This window comes from Hylobates moloch, unplaced genomic scaffold (genome assembly GCF_009828535.3).
Source record: "Hylobates moloch isolate HMO894 unplaced genomic scaffold, HMol_V3 SCAFFOLD_3, whole genome shotgun sequence".
Lineage (NCBI taxonomy): Eukaryota > Metazoa > Chordata > Mammalia > Primates > Hylobatidae > Hylobates > Hylobates moloch.
Window position 1 is genome coordinate 667,309 of NW_026652278.1, and position 16,815 is coordinate 684,123.

Consider the following 16,815-nt stretch of genomic DNA (forward strand, 5'->3'; position numbering starts at 1 on the left):
AGGGGAGTGAGGAGATCGCAGTGTGTTTGGATGCCGAGGGGAGTGAGGAGATCGAAGTGTGTTTGGATGATGAGGGGAGTGAGGAGATCACAGTGTGTTTGGATGTGAGGGGAGTGAGGAGATCGCAGTGGGTTTGGATGTGAGGGGAGTGAGGAGATGGCAGTGTGTTTGGATGTGAGGGGAGTGAGGAGATCGCAGTGTGTTTGGATGTGAGGGGAGTGAGGAGATCGCAGTGTGTTTGGATGTGAGGGGAGTGAGGAGATGGCAGTGGGTTTGGATGTGAGGGGAGTGAGGAGATCGCAGTGTGTTTGGATGTGAGGGGAGTGAGGAGATGGCAGTGTGTTTGGATGTGAGGGGAGTGAGGAGATCGCAGTGTGTTTGGATGTGAGGGGAGTGAGGAGATGGCAGTGTGTTTGGATGTGAGGGGAGTGAGGAGATCGCAGTGTGTTTGGATGTGAGGGGAGTGAGGAGATGGCAGTGTGTTTGGATGTGAGGGGAGTGAGGAGATCACAGTGGGTTTGGATGTGAGGGGAGTGAGGAGATCGCAGTGGGTTTGGGTGCTGAGGTCTGTGAGGCGATCTGAGGTATTTGTCTCCTATGGGCAGCATCCCTGTGAGAGAGCAATGCTGGCCCAGGTCCTATCACCGTTGAGCAGAGAGTGCCCCACATTACCTGTGTTTGGCTCCTATGTGGGGTGCTGGCTCTGGTGAGGGGTCTGGGCATGTCTCGTCTAGTGTTTCTATTCCAGCCTTGTAGGAAGGCTGGGCGTCATGGAGGGAAGGAGGACCGGAAGGGGTGAAAAGTCATCTCAGGAATTTGAAGAGAGAAAGCAGGAGGGGTTATTTTCGGTTTCCTCTTCAGTAGGAAACACAATTTCATACACGCAGAGTTTCTCTTAGGAGAATTTGAATAAATCTGACAAGATCTTATGGTGAATTACTCTCTGAATTATTTCTAGAAAAGCGGAGCAAAATGATTTACCAGGTGACGTCAGTGCCATTCTGAGGAAGGCCTACAGACACTTAGGTCATTACAACCACCAGCGCTTTCCTTCCATCAGAGAAGAAAAGTAAGTGTTTGTGTTTTTCCAGCATCACATCTTCATAATCATCATACAAAATTTAGCAGGCACTGAAAAATGTGAAAAAATGTAAAATAAGCCACCAGGACCATCTTTGCAAAAGCCAGCCATCGTGGAGGTTTTAAAGGCCCTCTCTGGTCGTTTGTGGCCTGAGATTTGCGCTGTTTTGCGAACACTTTCATACTCTACTTTTTAACATGAATTTAGTTTGTAGGCATATGGATGGTTAGGTCACTGTGGCACTTCTGACGGTTCTGGTGGCTGTGTGGCGTTTCGTGGGTGGGAGAACACAGGTTTCTCTGGAGCCTTTTTCAGGCTGGTTTGTTTGGATTCTGTGCTTTCTCGAATCTTCCAGGCACTGTTGAGAGTTTGGGATAAGTCCTGGGCTGGTATCCTGGAAGCAGGAAGGTGAGCCCGAGGCTTTCAGAAGCATGTGGAAAGCGCTGGCTGGTTTTGCCTTCGTGGGCACGGGGTGGGTGGGGGGGTTTGTCCCCTGCCCCTGGAGCGATTTTGTCACCTCCTTGGTAGCACTGTGTATATTTTTTAAGAGAATGGGAAACAGGTGTAAAGCTTGTTGATATGGGAGGCTGAAATTATCTGTTTGGTTTTCTGGTGGCCATGGGAAACTAACAGAGAAGGTGTATTAGTTATCTGCAGCTGCGTAACAAGTACCCACAAACTTAGCAGCTTGAAACAGCACAGGTCCATGACCTCACCGTGCCTGCGGGACGGGAACCCGGGTGCGGGTCCATGACCTCGCCGTGTCTGCGGGACGGGAACCCGGGCGCGGGTCCATGACCTCGCCGTGTCTGTGGGACGGGAACCTGGGTGCGGGTCCGTGACCTCGCCGTGTCTGCGGGACGGGAACCCGGGCGCGGGTCCATGACCTCGCCGTGTCTGCGGGATGGGAACCCGGACACAGATCCATGACCTCGCCGTGTCTGTGGGACGGGAACCTGGGCACAGCAGCAGCCACAGTGTTGACTGGTCTGGGGTCTCTTCTCGAGGCTGGACTGGGGAAGGGGCCCCCAAGCTCACAGGTGTGCTGGGAGGACTCGGTTCCTGGGGGTTCAGTCCTCAGTCCTGGTGGGACAGCACTAGAGAGGGGCGCCAGACGCCAGCGCGTTCGTGGTCTCATCAGGGAGGTGGCACCTGCCCAACATTGAAGTCTCCGCTACTCAGCTGCGGGCTCCTCGAAGGAGGGGCCCCAGGACCGCGGGGTGGCTGGAGGGGCACAGGGGCCAGCCCGCTGGTGGGTCTGTTTTCGGGAGGGGTATGAGTGCATGTGTACATGGGGATGTGTGTGGATACATTGTTCTGGAAGGAGTGTACGTCTTCCATCACACCCTCCAAGTTGTTCTAACTGAAGTCCGGCCGAGCGTGGCTGTGGCCCTGGCTGAGCATCCCCTTCTGTGGCCAGGTGGTCCAACGAGAGGTCTTGGGACCAGTGTAGATAGCCCTGTTCTGAGGACTGTCCACAGGCGGCATTCTCAGGCACTTTTACGGATTCTCTCTTCCCGACCTGCCCAGCAGGCCTGTGTGCTGGAGCCCAGGTAGGGCAGAGAGGCCAGTGTTGTGATGCCAGGCCTGCCAGGACCTGATAGGGCCCAACAGCAGAATGGGGGAGGAGGAGGTGGGCAGGGACAAGGGGTGGAGAAGCATCCGCACTCCACCCCAAAAGCAGCCTCCTGCCCACAGCTGCCCAGGGATGCAGGGAGGATGGTCACACCACACTGAGGGCCGAGTTGGGTCGCTGCCAGCAGCCGCCAATTGTTTTCCAGTAAGACTGTGATTACTCCCCGGGAAACAGCAGAAGACATGTAGACCTGCTCCTCGGGGACATTTGGCAATGTGTGGAGACACTGTGGGTGGCTGCAGGGACACAATGGGACAGGCTCCTCCTGGAAGAGAGGCATCCCGGAGAGAAACCCTGGCCTAATCTCTACCCGAGGAGCGTGATCCTGATCCCTGCAGCTCAACAGGAAGCCTTAGAGTGGAGAGCTGAGGGCACCCGCTGTGCCCTTTCTTGAAGTTGTCTGGAGCACTGTGGGTCCTTGTGCGTGGATACAAATGTTAGCCTCAGCCTGTCGGTTTCTACAGAGAGCCTGATTGGTGACTGCAGGTGCGGTTGGCGCCGCGCCTACGTGCTTGTTGCATGGTAGGAAGGCAGGGCTCTGTGTGGGGAGTGTGGGGAGGCCCAGGCTCTGCGTGGGGAGGACGAAGCCCCAAGAGCTGTGTGGGGAGGAGGAAGGCCCAGGCTCTGTGTGGGGAAGGCCCAGGCTCTGTGTGGGGAAGGCCCAGGCTCTGTGTGGAGAGGAGGAAGGCCCAGGCTCTGTGTGGAGAGGAGCCTGCCTCTTCCCTGCATGGCCTCTGGCCTCGCTCAGCTGTAGATGTGGGTCTGAGCTGCTGTGCAACGCGATGGCTTTGAATACACATGTCATCATCCCTGTGCTTCCCCTGGGTTCTGCACATGACCTGAAGCCTGGAGAGGGAGGAGCAGAGTGTCCAGTAGGGACATGGCCCTGGGTGGCCTCCACAACCGTGCTGGCCTCGGGAGCCTGCTGGGCTCTGATGCTGTAGCTTGAAGCCCTGCTGGGGCCTCCCCACAGGGCTTCTGTTCTACTAATTAATTTAATTTTATTTATTTCTTATCCTACCTTTATTTCCTGCCTCTGCTTGAACGGGGGACATGGATTCTCCCATGCAGCCATATTTCCTGTCCCCCCTCATTGAGCCGGTGCTGGCTGGTTTGTTTGTTTGCAGGATGCTTTTGCTTTTTGAATTGGCGCGTTTTTCCTTGACCTTGAAATGCATGGAGATCTCCTCTGCCTGCCTCTCAGACCTGAAGAAGATGGAAAGCAAAGTAAGTGGCTTCATGACACTGCTGCCTGGGGATGAGGCGCTGCTCACCGTGCATTTGGACAAAAGGCAAAGAAAGGAAGAGCAGTTCACAAGGCCGCGGCCCCCAGGGCTTCGGTCAGTGTTGGCACATGGCTTTCCTACCTGTGTTTTGCACAGCTGCGGTTAGATAGTGCCTGCAATTTTACACCTGCCCGTTGCTCTTTACCTTTCTTGTGGCCACGGGTCCACAGCACCACAGTTGTTTCTAGAGTCCAATTTACGGACGGCGTATCATTTCATGATGCGGATGATCCAGAACGTCCTCCACCAGCCCCGTTATTGGACGTGTAAGTCACACCGGCAGTGCCTCGTTACCCGCAGTTCACTTTCTGCAGTTTGTTACCTGCAGGCACCTACAGTATGAAAATATTAAGGTATTTTGAGGGAGAGGCCACAGACACATCACTTTTGTTACAGTATAGTGTTATGATTGTCTTTTATTATTAGTTATTGTTACAAATATCTTACTGTGCCTAATTTAGAAATGGAAGTTTATCATAGGGATTTCCGTCTAGAAAAATCACAGTATACGTCGGATTTCGGACTGCTCCACGTTTCAGGCCTCCACTGGGTTGGGGAGTCTTGAAACGTATCCTCTCAGAGAACGGGGGGCTACTGTATAATCTTTTGCTCATTACATAAAGGGCTGCAGTGAACATTTTGTGCCTAAAACATTTTTCTGCATTTAGGACTTTTCCCTAAGATGAGTATATTTACATGAAATGACTAGGGAATTTTCACTTTAATATTTTAAGAATACACATTAGAGTATTGCCCTCCAGAAAAAGCTTCACAGAACAAAAAGTGTGTAAGACTGCATACATCAGGTTTGCTGATGCTTTCAGGAACTGTGACAGGCTCTTCCACAGAGCAAGGAAAATGTGATCAGTTTATCAGGGATGGTTTTGAGCAAACTGAGTGTCGCTTTACACACGGAGAGTGAAGAGGGGGGACCCTTGGACGCACAACCGCATGCTGGGGCCTCCCCGTGTGCTGTCTTCATTGAGCACCTGCTGTGTGCTTTGCCCAGGTTACCTAAGAGTGAACGTAAACCAACCGTCAGTGGCGCAGGAGACACGGCCATGGCTCAGCACGGGGGGAGCCGGCCATTCACGCTGAGGGCTTTGCTGATCTGGAAATGGTTTCGGAATAGGAGATGCGGTTCACGTGGCCTTGACAGCCAGGCAGCCCTTGGAGGGACCGCCCACCAGGGTGCAGGCGGGAAGCGTGGTCAAGGCTGGAAACAGCAGCCCATGCAGCACGGAGGATGGGAGCAGCGTGGGAGGCTCCTGTGGTTGATGCCCTTTACCGGCTTCTGTGGGCCCCATTTCCATCTTCTGGGTTTCCACGGCACGGTGTCTCCAGTTCAGAATGACTGTGGAACGCCTGGGTCCGGCCCCACTTCCTCCTCCCCAGCAGCCCTTCCTTCAGCTCCTGGCGCCTCAGGGTTCGTCCCTGCGAAATGGGCAGCAGTAACAGGACCCATCTCCAAGGACTGCTGTGGAACCGAAGGCAGTGTTTTGTGTCTCCCAGGTTGAGGCTCCCAGGCGGGCCCCTGCTGCTGTGGGGTCGCTGTCAGGGAGGCTCCTGTGGGCCAACTCTGTCCCCACCGCCCGTGGCCCCCGCAGAGCATGTCCCTCTGCCCCGGCTTGAGGACGCTCTCCTGGCCCTTTGCCCGGTTGGCCTCTGCCCATCCCTCAGGCCCCAGCCCTCCGGTTACCTCCTGTCTGACCACTGGTGGAAAGCGACCTTTTCTCGGTAAATGTGCTACCGTGAGGCTCATTTTCCCAGCCGGCCTCCTGTTAGACATTCGGGATCTCATGAGATTTATTTTGAATTAAAAGCTCACTAATGTTAAGGATAGGAATGGTTTTTAATTTTGAAGCCTTGGTGCATTTTTGAAGACTATCCACTGTAATACATTTCACAATTGCCTGAGCGAATGGTGGAAATGATTTAACCAGGCAGACACCCGGACCTGTGGGACCACATAAAGAGTTTTAAGATCTGTGACCCTGTGGGAAGCACGGAACGCTTTTTCTGACCTCTGTGAAGCCTGGCATAGCTTCCTCAGTGGCATGGAGGCTTGCAGCTGCTGGACAGGCCGGGGCACACAGCCTGGGGTGGCGGCCTCCCGCGCTCTCCATCCTGGCTGGCACCGAGGCCCAGATGTGCAGGACTGCGGTGCAGCCATCCCAAGGTCCCGAGGCGCTGTGGGTACTTCCCGTCCTTGTGGACATCTGCTGCCGCCCCGGGACGGAGCTGTCTGCTGCCGAGGACCTGCTCCCCGGGACGGAGGTGTCTGCTGCTGAGGACCTGCTCCTCGGGATGTCTGTGTCTGTTAGTTGTGAAGATGCTTCACCATCAGCACCTGTGCTCACAGACTAGGCGCTTGAGTCTCCTGTGTCCAGAAGACCTGCACCCCTCGCGCCAGGGCGGGTTTAGGGGTGTCACCCCTCGAGCGGGGTGGGTTTAGTGGTGTGGTCTTTGGATGACGGCGACATGTTGCTCCCCAGCTTTTGTAAGGCCACCGAGGCCTGGGGACATCTTCCCTGAGCTCAGCAAGCCCCCGAGAAAGGAGAGATAGAGTGCCCTTCTTCCCGGTGTGACGCACAACACGTCACTTCCCAGACTTGGGCGCAGCCCCGGGCCGCCAAGCAGCCTGGCTAAGGCCTGGGTACCAGGCGTTGGGGGCCGGGACAAGGCCGCTGAAAAGGGCAAACTCAGGACTCTCCCCTGCCTCTCTCGGGCGGTGGGGCCTGCAGGCAGACAAGGAGTTGGTGTAGCTGAAAACACGGCTTCCTCACTTAGACCTTTGCGTCATAGGTGTCTTTGTGTCATCGTGTGACTTGTATTTGTTAAACTTCTACCCAGTCATATTTTAAATGCCTTTGAAGTTCGTGAATGTACACAGCTGCTTCCCTTACAGATCTCCATCTTTTCAAAAACTGTTTATATCTGCAGGATCCTGGGAAGCTTATTGAAATGGAATGTCTGGAGTGTGAATCAGAAGCTTTAAGACTTGAAAATAAGATGAAACTGTACATCCGAGTGGCTGTTGAGGTCAGTCCTCATGCAAGAGTCGTACACCTGGCATTATTTTGCAGATTCCTGGAGCTTGGTGTGAGTTGAATGTGTCCCAGGCTTGAGGGTGCTGGGGACATGGCCTGGCTCCCATGACAGCGGGTGTGAGTCCAGCCTCCAGTGCCACACTTCCTCTCCTGCGCACAGGGGCCCACATGCCTCCCTGGTGGGTTGGGGTTGTGCAGGTGGGGGCTGGGATGTGACTCCCTCCGACCCTCCTCCTGCAGCCCCCACGGAGCTGCCGCCTCCCCGCCGTGTGGTGATGCCTTCCTAGGAGGACGGGGGACGGCCACGCATCCCCATGAGGGCTTTCTGCCAGCCTCACTTGAGTCTGGGAAGGCGTCCTAATGATGAGGGGCAAAAGCCACCGCTGGCCTTGGCGTCAGCTGCCAATTACAGGCACCTGATCCACCTCTGTTGTGCTGTCTAAGACGACAGGCTCCGGAATAGCAGCCACTGCCAGGAAAGGAACTAGGAATCATTTTAGACTCTTTCTCAGTAAGAATTTCCCAGTTAGAAGATGAACAGAAACCTGACAGAATGGTGGCACGCAGCCCCGATGTGGTGCCACGGCAAGTGCCACAGGGTCGGCCCAGGAACCCTCAGGTCCTATCAGCCAGGCAGTGCGAGGCCCCGCTGGGCACAGAGGAGCCAGGGGCGTGCGGGTCAGTGCCGGAGGTGCCGTTGCAGGGGATGAGCAGGGCAGCTGGGAGGCCTTCCCCGCCCCCACTCCTAACGCACCCGTCCTCAGCCCGCACTGCCTGGCGCACGTGTCACGGCCTGGCGGGTGCCGATGCCCCTGTGGACTTGCTCCTGGGTCTGCCTCCGCGGGGCTGAGTGTCTCGCGGGAGGATTTTGACTGCTGCTGTGCGCCGGTGCCACACATGTGGTAGGTGCTTAATGAATGTTCATTAAAGAATGATTTCCAGACACTTTGGCTGTTTCACTTTGTTGTGAAAGTGAACAGAGGCTGCTTGTGGCTGTGGCACTGTGGGTTGTGCGGCTGCTTCCCCTGACTCACCTGCTGAGGACCTCGGAGGGGCCGGCACCAGCGTACGAGGCTTTCAGACCCAGCAGCCAAGTGGCAGGATGGGGTTGTGAGGTTCGGGCTCCACCCAGCCCCGGGGCAGTGTGAGGGCGAGGCCTCCATGGAAGCCATAGGCTGTGGGGACGTGGCCAAGTGAGCCCAGGACGGTGGGTGGCCCAGCAGGGCTTGTGGGAGGTGGGAGTGTGGGGAGACTGGCTCCACTGAAATCCTGGCCTAAGCCTTTGTCCTGGGAAGGACCCGTGTAGCACAGACCGGAGGCGACATTCTGGGGGGCGGGAAGCGTAGCGGGCACAGGCCCCAGGAAAGAGATGGGGTCAGGAAGGGAGCGGTGCCCGCTGAGTCCACACATGGGAGGCGGGCACAGCCACGATGTGTGGGCACCGCCAAGCCTCCTGCGTGTAGTATCTTGTGAGACGTCCACTTCCTCCTAGGAAGAGTCACTCTGGCCATTTTCACAGACAGATTTGAGCATGGCGCCACGCAGGGTGATGAATTCAGGGCCTGAGTTCTCAGCGTGCTCTGCACGCATGTGCTGCCCCAGCCCCGCAGCTCGAGCCAGCAACCTCCATAGAATCGCCCACGTCTTCTCCGCAGGCCCAGCTGGATATCATACAGAGACTAGATGTCGCGCTGCAGCGAGCCGTCCGCCTGGGCGACCCCCGGGTCATCCACGTGGTATGCACAACGCAGTGGAACACCTGCCTGCCCCTGCTGCAGCACAACCTGCGGCACCACCTGCGGAAGCCACTGGCTGGCGTCGCGGACGTGCTGGAGAAGGTGGACAGGTGGGGAAGGTAGACAGGTGGGGCGCGCACCTGTGCTGTGTCCTCCACAGAGGGGGTGGCGCATAGGAGGAGACAGGAGGAGAAGGTGGCCCAAGCCCCCTTGCCATGACAGTGCCACAAGCAACAAACTGCCCCTGTACTCAATAAGGGCCACCCTCTGTCCCAGCTCAGGGCCAGGCACGCCAGGTCCTCTGTGGTGCATTGGCGGGGCCAGAGGAAGAAGCAGGCTCGGCCTTGCCTCACGGGCGTCTGTGCCCCTCGAACCTCCATGGAAGGGGTCTGTCATGGCCACAGAGGCCGGGAGTGGGGGCTGGTTGTGGCCCCGTGGGACTTGGGCCATCCTGGGTGAGACAGGAGTGCTCAGAGGGCCCAGCATCGGGGAGGAGCACGGTGTATCCTCAGGGGTGACAGGAATGTGGGGGCCAGCATGGCAGCAGGCGGCAGGCATCAGGGTGGACCATGGTGGGCAGGCATCAGGGTGGACCATGGTGGGCAGGAGACAGGTACTGGGGGTGAGGGGCAAGGGCAGCCACAAGGTGTTGCAGAGCCTGGGCCCTCTCCACAGAACCACAGCCCTGGTCTCAGTACCTGTTTCTTGTTGGAAGGGCTCAGCCTCTTCATTGCCATCAGCGCGGTTTTGAGTCTGAGTCCGCCGACTCAGCCCCCGCTGCCTGTCTGCACTGCCAGTGCTCCCTCCCACCTCTGGGGCTCCCTGAATTTTTCTAGAGTTCTGTTTCATTTTCTCTGTTGGCTTCTTGGTTTCTCGACTATACCTTTTGGAGGAATGGAGAATTTCTCCAGGGCTAAGAACATGCACCCTTAACTTAGCACAGTCTGTGTCAGGCCAGCATCAATCTGGCTCATTTCAGACAGATACACACCCTAAAACATGGTGACCACACCCCTCACACCCCTCACACCCCTGCTGGGCCATCCTTCGACTTCCCATAGCACCGAATGAACCCCGGACTCCGGCTCGGCTGTGTCTAGAACTGCTTCTCAAGCCTAGGGCCATCAAATGCAGGCTCTTGTGCACACGCAGCCTGCTCGAGGCCAGAGGTTCCAGGGCGCCCCCACACTGCTGCTCGAGGCCAGGGGTCCGGGGCACCCTCACAGGGGCTGGTTGGGTGGCTCCGCACAGCCCTTCCTCTCCAGACCGTAGTCTCCTTCGCAGCCCTGCACCCTGACCCCTGCCGCCGTGGCCTGCGGGAACCGCACCCCACACTTCAGGAGGTTGTTGTCCCCAGGCAGAGAGTCGGGCAGTCTTGCGCCCAGGTTTCCTTCCAGGGGCTGCCGTCGTGAGCTGCCGAGGCCTCTGGGGTCTGCAGGGTCTTCTCTCCTTGTCCCCATTTGTGAGTCACCAGGGTCGGGCAGGGACATCACTGGAAGGATGGCAGAAAGCCAGGGGCACCGGGCACCGAGTCTGCCCTACACTCTGGGGCCACTGCAGGCCTCCCCCGGAGGGTGTAACCCCAGCCTGACACAGGTGCAGCCCCGCCAGGGCCCCTGATGCCACGCCACCCCCACAGCCTCATGACGCTGCTCCGATGCCAAGTGCACATGGAGATGGCGCAGATCGAGGAGGACGAGGACCGGCTGGAGCCTGCCATGGAGCACCTCCGGAAAGCTGCGCGCCTCGACAGCCTGGGCCTCTACCAGGACAGGCTCCAGATGGCCTCCACCCGGCTGCGCCTGTGCACCACGCTATACCAGGCCCCTGAGCGTGCAGAGGACAAGGCCATCATGGCCGTCGAGCAGGTGCCGCCCGGGGAGGTGAGGGAGGCCGGGTGCTGCAGCCCCAGCATGGGGCTCTGAAGGCACGGCAGGGCGGGAGCTGCCCAGGGCCGCCTGAGGCGAGGAGGCCTGGGACCGAGCTGTCACTGTGTCTATGAGCACGAGGACCACACAGGCCCCTGCCAAAGGCCAGGAGGCTCCAGAAGTTGGAGAAGGTGCTGCAGAAAGTCCAGTGGCCCCTTGTTCATCAGTCTCTGCTTTTCACAGGCAAAAAAAGCTACCCCAAAGGACAGCGTCAGGAAGAAGCGGGCCCTCCTGGTGAACGCAGGCCTGGCCTTAGCCCCGGACGCGTTTCAGATTGTGCTGGACAGTGAGAATGAGGCGAAAGGTGAGCGCCGCGCTGGGCTCTCCCAGCCCGGATGGCTCCGAGGCTGCCCCGGGGCCTCCCCAGTCCCCATGCTCCCTGCCACGGCCCCTGGATGCACAAGGACCGTGCGCCGGCAGCATCCTTCGATCTTGGCCGGCCGGGTCTGGCAAAGCCCAGTGAGGGTCTTCTGTGCACACACCAGCCATGTCGGGTGCCCCAGCTGCCGGGACAGACCCCACAGGCTCTGCTGCTTAGACAACGGGAACTTACTCCTCCCGGAAGTCAAGGCGTGGGCAGGGCTGGTTCCCCCGAGGGCTCCTCCTTTGCTTGTGGATACCCTCTCCTCCCCGCATCCTTACAGGGCCGTCCCCTCTGGGGGTCTGTGTCCTCGTTCCTCCCCTTAGAAGGATACCAGTCAGATTGGACTAGGGTCCACCCTGATGACCTCATTTGACCCAAATTACCTCCAAAGAAGGTCATACCCTGAGGTCCTGGGGGCGAGGACTTCAACACATCCTGCTCTGGGGAATGGGGTTGAGCCACTGCCTGAGGCACAGGACGGGGCTCCCTGGATCGCGGGGGTCAAAGCTGAAGCCATCATGTCTGTCCCGGGGAGACCCTGAGCTGGCTTTGGGTAATGGGACATGGGGCCCTATGGCCCATGTGCGGGGACCGAGCCAGGGTTCAGCGGGTGTATTGCACCCTCACTGCCCCAGCTTCTCTGGGCACTCGCCAGTGGCTCTGGGAGCGCAGGCGGCCCCACTCTCTCCAGCCCAGTGCAGGAGCCGGGCTGGGCCTGGCTTGGGAGCCCTTCCTGCTGGTCCCCTGAGGGTTCTGCTGGGGGCTACCGCCAGGCCTCCCTCCAGCTCAGTGCCCAGCAGCCGGCGGCTTTTGCCCACGCACGACGAACCAGGCATAACCCAGACTGCAGCCTGTGGAGACGGTGGTTGGGAGTGGAGCCGCTGGGTCATGTCTTGGGTCTGAGATGAGGAGATGGGCAGATGCAGAGTGGGTTGTGCCCTGCAAGGGAAGGTTGGTGGCTCTTGGAGCGGGGAGGGACTGCCACCCTGTCGTCCACTGCCTTCAGATACTGCCACACCTGTGCTTTCATTTTGCCCTAATGAGTTTGAGGAGCAGCTGCAGATCCACCAGTAGGACCTGGATGCACCTATTTTGCCTTCCTGACTCCTTTCACTCACGGGCATGTGCTCCTGGCTGCCTGGGGTCAGGTGCATGTCCACCTGCTGGCTGTGGGGCTGAGACAGCACCTACACCCAGCAGGAGGTGCTGCAGGACCCTGCCCAGGGGCAGTGAGGGCGGCGCGGGGTCCAGGGGAGGATGCCCTTGAGTGGCTCTGGAAGGTGAACCCCTGTGCCGGCCGAGAGGGTGGACACCAGCCAGGGGAGGCCCAGCCCCCGGGGTCGCCCATGCACAGGAGGCCCCCCAAGGTGTGGAGCTGAGTTCCGGGTGCTCGTGATTTATTTGCCAGGAAAGGAGCGGTGATTCGGAAATTCCGGCGTCATGCAGATAAAACTGCTGGGCCTTGGGGTGCTACACGGGCTGGGTGGAAGCGCGGGAGTCTGAGGCCGGGTGCCTGGCTTAGAGGGCAGCTGGACAGTGCAGCCAGCAGAGCAGCGGGAGGGTCTTGGCAGACTGCTCCAAGGTTCCTGGAGCCTCCCCAACTCAGAGGAGCACTGGCTCGGCCTCATCGATGGCGGGAGACACAGGCAATGCCACTCTGCAGCTCTATGAGGAGCTCGGCTTCTGGGAGCCGGGGATCTAGGGCCCCTGGAGCCGCTACTTTGGGTGGCCACCCTGGCCCCGGCGCAGGGCATTGGTTACTGACGGGCGCATCCCCAGCCCTTGGCCGGCAGCCCCAACACCTGCCTTTGCATTTCCGTCCTCAGTCTCCACCGGGAAGAACAGGGGCCGGTTCACCTACCTCTGTGCGAAGGCGCGGCACCACGTCATCAGCGTGGACAAAGCTGCTGGGCATCTGCGGCGCCTGGGCAACGAAAACGACAAGGAGAGGTGAGCGAGGAAAAGGCCAGAGCGCCACGCACAGCCCAGCCCGGGGGTCGCTCAGCCTGAGAGCCAGTGTCTGTGGCGGCCGAGCTGACCCTGCATGTGGCTGTCTGGGGACACCAGGCCACCTGCTCCAGGATGGTGGGAGCAGGGCCCTGCCTGGGGGTCCCGCCACAGACAGGGCCCCCCCAGCCTGTGATGACAGCCACGGCCTATGAGGTGTGCGGCTGCCCTGTCCCGCCTGTCACTGCTGTCACTCGGAGGACATGCAGCGCCTGTGACCAGAGCAGGCTGATTTTTGGTGCCGACCCTGCGGTTGGTACCATCCCTGGGAGGCCTGCCCCGTGCACCCCCCTGGGGAGTGGATTGCGTGGCCTTTCTTCTCACCACAGAGAAGGGAGGTGCCACGCACAGCTGGCAGGGGGAGCGGAGAGCTGCACCTGACCCCGGGACATGCACCCGCCAGGCCGTCCCCAGCGCAAGCGCCAGGCTCCTTGCCACCTTGAAGCTGCAGAGCCACAGTGGCCTTTTCTCAGGCAGCCAGCCCCGGTGTAGTCTAACTTTAGCAGCCACGTTTGTCTACTCACTTTTCCCTCGTTTGGGTTCTCGGTGAGCAGGATACAGATTTGGGCAGAGCTGGCCAAAGTGGCCCGGAAACAAGGCGTGTGGGACGTCTGTCGGACGGCGAGCCGCTTCTGCCTCCTGTATGACAACGTCAAGGTGAAGAAGTTGAGGCTGCGGAGAGGTTCGTACCCGCCCTCACGAGTGCGTCCCAGCCTGGCCACGGCCGCCCTCTGGGTGCGGGAAGGGTTGTGGTTCATGTAATGACAACCCATGGGGCCTTCACATGACAAAGGGTATTGCTAAGTCACAATGGTAGCAGTTCCCACTAATTATCAGGACCGCCAATCAACGGGGCGGCGGCCACATCTGGCTGTGTCGGCCGAGCCACGAGCACCGTCATCACACTCCATCTTCAGTCACTGGGGGCCTCAGAGGCTCAGGCAGGGGCAGCCACAGCCAGTGAGCAGATGCCCATGTGGGGCGCCTGCAGGCAGAGGGCAGTGGCCACAGGCCCAGCGTGGAGCAGGACATGGGTGCAGCAGGCTCATCAATCAGCACCCAGCCCTGGAGAGGCTCCCGTCTCAGGGACAGTCAGGACCCGGAGGGACGAGGGAGGTGACAGAATGGGTACAGGGGGTCTGGGAGTCCTGCAGGAGTCAGGGAGGGCACCCCCCAAGAAGGCAGGGGATGCAGGAGGAGCTGGGATGTGGTCAAGAGCAAGCCCTGGCTGGGAGCCAGCATTACACCCAGCTCCGCCGCCCCACGGAGAGCTCCCCCAGCCCCTTCCTGGGCAAGCTGCCCACCTCCCGCCTACCCGCCCCCCTTGGTGGACCCTATAGAGAGCTGGGGAGAGGCTCAGGCACTCCAAGATGAGCCAGGAATTCTCGTGTTTTTATTTATTTGCTAGAAAAAAACATGATCCTTACCTGCTGCCATTTCTCTCAGGGAAGAAGAAGCGAGGTAGGGACGGCTCGGTGCAGGACACGTGGAGCAAGCCCGAGGTCGTCCTGCAGAGGCAGGTGTGCCCCGACCTGCTGCGGAAGTTTGCGGAGGTGGGGTTCATCCAGGCTGAGGTGCGTCACGGAGAGGGGGCTTCATCCATGCTGAGGTGCGTCACGGAGAGGGGGGTTCATCCAGGCTGAGGTGCATCACGGAGAGGGGGATTCATCCATGTTGAGGTGTGTCACGGAGAGGGGGGTTCATCCATGCTGAGGTGCGTCGTGGAGAGGGGGGTTCATCCATGCTGAGGTGCGTCACGGAGAGGGGGGGTTCATCGGTGCCGAGGTGCGTCGTGGAGAGGGGGTTCATCCGTGCTGAGGTGCCTCGTGGAACTGGGGCTCATCGATGCTGAGGTGTGTCCCTGCACCACGGTGTCAGAGGGTTGCTTTCCTGCATCCACACAACCTGCTGCGGGGCAGGCGTTGGTGTCCATGTGGCCTGTTAACCCACTGCAGATATTTATCATCATAGAACCTTCTGCGCTTTAAACAAAACAAATGTGAGGGAGGGAAAACTTCCTGGAATCTTGGGAGATTTTCTAGGAGAAAAATGTAAACCAAAATGTGCATGGGTGTAAATTTCTCTTGGGAATCATTTCCAAGTGGTGAATCTGCAGTTGTGTGGATGACACATGGCGACTGCCACTCGGCGGGGGGTTGGTACCTCGGCGTTTGCTGCAGAAGTGCATTGAATGTGGCGTGATGTCCGGGGTCCCTGCCACGGGGCCGCCAGGCCTGTTCCTCCCACCCAGGCTCAGAGACGCCGGGGCTCGCCCTGCCCAAAGTCAGCAGGTAGAAATGGCAGAGCGGGATCCAAACCCGGCCCTGGGACCTCGGGTCCGAGCTCGCAGCCATCGCGCTGCACCAACACGAGTGTGGCCTTTGTGGCATTGTGTGACTTCAGAGTTCCCAGAGCCACTCTCGGTTAGGTTTCTGTGGACTTGCTCAGTGGGTGCGTGGCCATCAGCCTTGCAGGACAGGGCACCTGCCAATTTAGGCAGTATGTCCGCTGAGTGGCTCCCAAGTGTCAGGCCCATGCCCTCAGCTGGGGTCAGGGCGAGAAGCGGCACAGACCCCTCCGCTCAGGGAGCCGGAGGCCAGATGGCAGAACCAGAGCTAGTGGAGGCCACGGGGCTGTGCCACGTGCTCATCCACACCCCGCAGGCCAGCGCAGCCCTTTCCCCTCAAGCATTTAAAACGTAATGATGATGTAGGGGAGGTGCAAATGCTGGCCGGTGTCTGCGGATACCGGGAAGCCACTGTTGGTCCTTCGGGGCTGCTGGGGTGTGCGGTGCTCTGGAAGGACCTTCTCTTCCCTGACCCTCGTGCGAATGGGTGGAGAGAGTCTGCGAGGGGCTGGCTTTAGTCCCTGGAGTGGCTGTCGGGGCAGGCCCAGCTTGCAAAGGGCGCAGCAAACGGATCTCCCAGCCTGTGTTTGGCATTTTCTAATCAGAGCTGAGGGAAGGGCGTGTGTGTTTCCTCTCTGGTGCTGGGCCCGTGCTCCGCCCACGACCCCTCCCACTGCATGTGTGTTTTGCAGGCCACGGTTCATTTGCTGCGGTCAGAAGGTGTAGAGCTGAATGACCAGGCCATCCCCCCAGAAGACCTGAGCCAGCACCCAGCCGGCTACGTGGCTGAGCCCCCGGAGGCGAACACCGAGTGGATCACATACAGGTGGGCGGAGGCGACGGTGGCCTTGAGCACCGCCCGGGGCCGTGGGTCAGAGTGTCCCCTGCACTCAGGCTGGCGTGGGGAAGGACACCCTTCCCATTCGTAAGGACACAGGCTTCTCGCGTGGGGGAAGTGTCCATTCATTGTCACGTAAATGACTGAGACCACGAAAGAGGAAATGGGGTGACGTGGCCTCACCTGTTTTTAGCAGTCGTTCCTAGCAAGACCCCGGGCGTAGTTTGTTGTTACTACGAGGAAAAGTTCACAGGTGTGTTATCCAGAGTGCTCTAGTGTCAGCCTTGCTCACTCCTGTCTGTCCCTCTGACGAAAGGCAGCTGCTAGGGAGGTGGTCTTCGTGGCAGAAAATAGGAGCAGCAGCTTCTGTATTTGCTCAGAGGAAAAGCTGTGCTCTCCCTCCGATTGTGGGAAAAGCTATCAAGGACTGCCTTGGCCTCGAAAACTCCTTGTGTGTCAATAAGAAATATTAGTTTGTACAGAACGTCTCACAGGATTTGCTGACATGAGGTTCCAAGTTCAGAAACAATCGAAATTGGAGT

At 58.9% G+C, this 16,815-nt stretch overlaps 1 protein-coding gene across 11 annotated transcripts in view; it reads left to right on the forward strand.

Moving 5' to 3' along the window:
- CFAP46 (cilia and flagella associated protein 46) overlaps positions 1 to 16,815 on the forward strand; it is a 112,669-nt gene that overhangs the window by 6,474 nt on the left and 89,380 nt on the right. For 9 of the 11 annotated variants that reach the window (XM_058435874.1, XM_058435875.1, XM_058435877.1 and 6 more), the window contains exons 8-17: positions 959 to 1,069; positions 3,845 to 3,944; positions 6,947 to 7,045; positions 8,709 to 8,899; positions 10,429 to 10,672; positions 10,901 to 11,021; positions 12,908 to 13,031; positions 13,643 to 13,770; positions 14,535 to 14,662; positions 16,128 to 16,261. In XM_058435874.1, the coding sequence (XP_058291857.1) occupies positions 959 to 1,069; positions 3,845 to 3,944; positions 6,947 to 7,045; positions 8,709 to 8,899; positions 10,429 to 10,672; positions 10,901 to 11,021; positions 12,908 to 13,031; positions 13,643 to 13,770; positions 14,535 to 14,662; positions 16,128 to 16,261 (1,380 nt within the window). The remainder of the gene's footprint in view (positions 1 to 958; positions 1,070 to 3,844; positions 3,945 to 6,946; positions 7,046 to 8,708; positions 8,900 to 10,428; positions 10,673 to 10,900; positions 11,022 to 12,907; positions 13,032 to 13,642; positions 13,771 to 14,534; positions 14,663 to 16,127; positions 16,262 to 16,815) is intronic. The other 2 variants (XM_058435867.1, XM_058435872.1) reach the window with 1 other exon arrangement.